Below are 5,000 nucleotides of genomic sequence, written 5' to 3' on the forward strand. Positions count from 1 at the left end.
GCAGGATCCGGTTTGATCAATTCCTCCACCCGTTGGTAGCAGCATCGCTCCACCTCCCTCCACCCTCAGGAAGCCTCTCCACCTGCCGCCGGACACGTTTTCTACCATTTTACAGATTAAAACTAAGATCTGGTTTTCAGGACGACGTTTCACGTGGAAATATTGTTTTTTTTTTTTAACATTTTTGTTTCCGAAAAGTTTCTGGAAATGTTTCCACGGAAACAGCAGAAACACTGGGAAATGATGTAGTTCTCATGTTGGGCCACTAGTCGGTGCTGTTCTAAACATTAACACTGGGAGAACGCCAGGTTAAAATAACCACTGTCAAAATAAAAGCACGCTGTTAAAAGCACGCCGCTCTGATTGGCTCAAAATAAAAGCACGCCGCTCTGATTGGCTCTACTGAGCACGTGCAGAAGTAGCAGTTATCAGCGTTTTCACAAAGTTGTGTTTTCAGAAAACAGACGGTAAAAAAAAAAAAAAAAACGTGACGGCAGCTTTTGGTTTCTACGTGATAAAAGTTCATTTCTGGAACGTTGCCAAGCAACCGTGAAAATGAGAGTGCAGGAGTTCCCCAGGGTACGGTGCTGGGCCTACTGTCACTGTATTTACATACTTTTACTACTTTCTCTTTCGCAGGGAAATTAACAGGTTTTCCATAAATTCAGTTGGCCGCTTTAAATAATCCGGGACATTTTTTGCGACAGCGCCACCTACAGGCCAAATAAACTCAACCTGCACAATATATTAAAACTAACGCTTTTTTTTTTTTTTTTTTGAGTTTTTTGGGGTGATTAAAAGAATTTATTTTAGTATGAGGAGTCGGGGAGGAAAAGATAAATTCAGCTGGATACTGAAGTCCGCGGCGGGACTCGAACCAGGGACCTTCAGGTCGGAGGACGTGAACATCTGGTGCTTTTCTCAGTCACCCAGATGTGAAGCCCCATAAAGGAGCCTCTCCTCCGGGCTGGGCGGGGGGGAAGAGAAGCCCCGGTAGGAGCCTCCAGCTGCGGGCTGGGCGGGGAGGAGAAGCCCCGGTAGGAGCCTCCAGCTGCGGGCTGGGCGGGGAGGAAGAGCCCCGGTAGGAGCCTCCAGCTGCGGGCTGGGCGGAGGGGAGAAGCCCCGGTAGGAGCCTCCAGCTGCGGGCTGGGCGGGGAGGAGAAGCCCCGGTAGGAGCCTCCAGCTGCGGGCTGGGCGGGGAGGAGAAGCCCCTGTCGGAGCCTCCAGCTGCGGGTTGCGGGTTGCAGCAGCCCCGTTAGCGCTGACAGCTGCCCCGGGACGTTGCAGCGGAACGGGGGGGGGGGGGGGGAGAGCAGAGGGAGGGGGGGAGACCTACCTTTAATGGGTCGGTCCACGGTGGACAGTTTGTTTGGCTCCTTGACCGACATCCTGGCTGCAGCAGGCCGAAGAAACGAGCCGGAATCCGGAGAACCGCCGGACAGATTCCGGGTTAGCCGAGCGAGCTAGCCGAGGGCAGCTAGCCGCGTTAGCCGGAGGAGCGGCAAGGGAGCGGCGGGGAGGTGCGGTGCGGTGCGGCAAGGGGAGCGGCGGGGCGGCACGGCTCTCCGCGGGCAGGGCAGCGAGCTTTGAGCCGGGCTGGAGGCAGACCTGCCGGGCGGAGGGGGTGAGGGACGGACGGACGGAGGGAGGGAGGAGGAGGAGGAGGAGGAGGAGGGGGGGGTTCGGACCGGGCTCCGCGGCGGCTGCAGTGCTGCCGAGCCGCTGTCACCGCGAGGCGGACGGGGGTCCAGGAAGCGGCCCGGGCGGCGCCGATCTCTAGGCTTCAGCTGCGGCGAGCGGCGCGGCGGATCATAGCCGACTTTATCCCTTTATTCTCGGACGAGGTGCATCAGTTCCAGGCCGCTGCGCTCCGGCTTTCCTTCCTTCTTCTGTTTTTTTTTTTTTTTTTCTCTCCCGTCGTGATCCGATGTGTCGTCCAGACCCTGTCGGATTACAATAATCCGCCGCAAGCGGATTTCCTACAACATGGCTCGACGCGGGGGGTTGTGGGTAATGTAGTGTCAACGCGGGATTAACGCGCCGCCTCCACATCGCGCACGCGCCGCAACTCGCGGTGACGAAACGAACTACATGGACGAGTTGACTGGAAACGCCCCCGCAAAGACGCGCAAGAATCCACCGGAAACGGAAAAAGAAGGACTACAAATACACAAAAAGAAGAATAAATCACACAAACTACCATTTCACCACTAAAGCCATTACAAAAAAAACATAAAAAAAAAAAAAAACCCATATAACTGTGGACAGGAAATAATGCAAAAAAAACAAAAATATCACTTACAAAGTAACGAAAACAAAGTTAAGAAAATAAGAGCAGAAAAACATAAACATAAAGACAGTAAATAATGTCACAATACCAAAAAATATCACTTACAAAGTAACGAAAACAAACAGTTAAGATAATAAAAACAGAAAAAACACATAAAGACAGTAAATAATACAAAAAAAACAAAAATATCACAAAGTAACGAAAACAGTTAAGAAAATAAGAGCAGAAAAACATAAACATAAAGACAGTAAATAATGTCAAAATACCAAAAAATATCACTTACAAAGTAACGAAAGCAAACAGTTAAGATAATAAAACAGAAAAAACACATAAAGACAGTAAATAATACAAAAAAAACAAAAATATCACAAAGTAACGAAAACAGTTAAGAAAATAAGAGCAGAAAAACATAAACATAAAGACAGTAAATAATGTCAAAATACCAAAAAATATCACTTACAAAGTAACGAAAGCAAACAGTTAAGATAATAAAACAAAAAAAGACATAAAGACAGTAAATAATGTCAAAAGATCAAAAATATCACAAAGTAACGAAAACAAACAGTTAAGATAATAAAACAAAAAAAACACATAAAGACAGTAAATAATGTCAAAAAGACTATATAAATACACAAAACCTCTGTAAGCAGACAAAAAGCGACACAAACTGAGAAAAAGACACAAACAGCCAGTTAATGTACAAAAAGTTGTAAAAAAAAAAATCTAAATCAAAGGTAACTACACATAAAGTGTTCAGAAAGAGGTCAACGTTAAAAGATACAAACAGAAGGACTAAAGGGACAAAAGTAAAAGAAAAAGACTAGAAACAAAAGGAAATGATGGGGAAAAAAACTACAAAGATCCTGAAAATAACAGGAAATAAAACAACAAGACATATTAATAACACATAAAGACACAAAACAAGCTTAACGAGTAAAAAATTCAGAAACACAAAGTGGATCAACAAACTCAGGATGATTAAATTTAACAATATAAAAAGTGAAATTGTTGTTTTTAAGGCCAGAGATTCTGTCCGAGCTGCACCTGAACGTCTCACACTGACCTGAAGGAGCAGATCGCCACCGCGTGGACACACACACACACACTGTATAAAGTATACAAGGTTAATTATGTCCCCCCTGTAATTCCCAGTGTGACCGGGTGGTGGCGGTGTTGTCTCTCTCATCCTGACAGAGGAAGTCAAATGAAAACGTTTCCTCAGTTATCGCTTGACTTTAAATGATCTATTTGCGTTTCACTCTTGGACGGAAATTTAGAAAACGTCACGTGTGCAGATGAGCTGTTTTTCCTCTGAGCGCTGTTGCCATGGAAACAGCCCCCCCCCCCCCCCCAAAAAAAAAGAAAACCTGCAAACGGGAAGATTTGTGTTTTCACTGAATGTTTTTGTGTAAATTTACACAAGTTCAGGACAAACAAAGGGTGAAAGTTAAAAAAAACAAGCGAGGACCCGGAACACGTCCCTGAGGAACTCCAACACACACTCATTGTTGTTTTTTTTAAAAAGCCTTTTATTCCAATAACAAAGAAAAACACTTAAGTGCGATTTTAAGCCGATTTAAATTCTCCTGGAACAATAAAGAGAGAATGAAGCCAACAGGTCATGGAAAGAAAGAACCACCCAGACCCGATCCCTGAGGGACTCCAAAGTCCATGTGGTGTCTCTACATCATCATCATCATCATCATCATCATCATCATCATCATCATGGAAGAAAGAGCAGCAGATCCATGTTCCATCCCAAGAAGTGCATCAGACTGGACATTCAGGTTCCAGCAGGTCCCAGCAGGTTCCGGGTCCAGTGGGTCCCCCCTCTGGCAGGTTGGAGCTCCAGTAGACCCAGACCCCATCGGGTCTTGGTGCCAGCAGGTCCCGGGTCCAGCGGGTTCCACGTGGTCCCCAGCTAACAAGGCGTCCCTTGCAACCATCAGGCTCCAAGGAGTCGGAGCTCAAGCAGGGTCCAGACCCCAGCAGGTTCTAGGTTCCCAGAGGTTCCAGCAGGTTCCAGGAGGTCTGCCCTGGTCTCGGTAGCGGTCAGCGGCAGGCGGGCGCCCCGGCCTCAGGAAACAGGAAGAAGGCCAGCGAGAAGGGAGGAAGCTGCAGACGATCGGCGGGAGGCAGGCGAACTCCTCGGAGGTCCGGGAAGGTCTGGTCGTCCACCATCTTCAGAACCACTCCGTTCAGCATCACCGACCTGCAGGGCCAGCAGCGGGCGGTGAGACGGGCCGGGCTAGGCTAGGCTAGGCTAAAGCTAGGCTAGGCTAGAGGTGGTCTAAAGCCAACCTAAAGCGAGGCTAGGCTAAAGCTAGGCTAGGCTAAAGGTGGTCTAACGACAACCTATAGCTAGGCTAGGCTAAAGCTAGGCTAGGTCAAAGGTGGTCTAAAGTCAACCTAAAGCTAGGCTAGGCTAAAGCTAGGCAAGGCTAGGCTAGAGGTGGTCTAAAGCCAACCTAAAGCTAGGCTAGGCTAAAGCTAGGCTAGGCTAGAGGTGGTCTAAAGCCAACCTAAAGCTAGGCTAGGCTAAAGCTAGGCTAGGATAGAGGTGGTCTAAAGCCAACCTAAAGCGAGGCTAGGCTAAAGGTGGTCTAACGACAACCTATAGCTAGGCTAGGCTAAAGCTAGGCTAGGTTAAAGGTGGTCCAAAGTCAACCTAAAGCTAGGCTAGGCAAAAGCTAGGCTTGGCTAAAGCTAG

General features: G+C 47.8%; 1 protein-coding gene and 1 pseudogene across 3 annotated transcripts in view; both read right to left on the bottom strand.

Annotated features, from left to right (window-relative positions):
- Window positions 1–2,015, bottom strand: part of LOC308140346 (serine/threonine-protein phosphatase 2B catalytic subunit gamma isoform-like) — a 17,557-nt pseudogene extending 15,542 nt beyond the window's left edge. The window contains exon 1 of the transcript XR_013937238.1: window positions 1,337–2,015. The product of XR_013937238.1 is annotated as a serine/threonine-protein phosphatase 2B catalytic subunit gamma isoform-like (transcript). The remainder of the gene's footprint in view (window positions 1–1,336) is intronic.
- Window positions 2,016–3,820: 1,805 nt separating this feature from the next.
- The window catches only part of hpse (heparanase), an 11,610-nt gene continuing 10,430 nt past the window's right edge, over window positions 3,821–5,000 (bottom strand). For both annotated transcript variants that reach the window (XM_080510635.1, XM_080510636.1), the window contains exon 12: window positions 3,821–4,502. In XM_080510635.1, the coding sequence (XP_080366761.1) occupies window positions 4,343–4,502 (160 nt within the window). In that variant the 3' untranslated portion in view covers window positions 3,821–4,342. The remainder of the gene's footprint in view (window positions 4,503–5,000) is intronic.

This window comes from Blennius ocellaris (assembly GCF_963422515.1).
Source record: "Blennius ocellaris genome assembly, chromosome: 15".
Classification (NCBI taxonomy): domain Eukaryota; kingdom Metazoa; phylum Chordata; class Actinopteri; order Blenniiformes; family Blenniidae; genus Blennius; species Blennius ocellaris.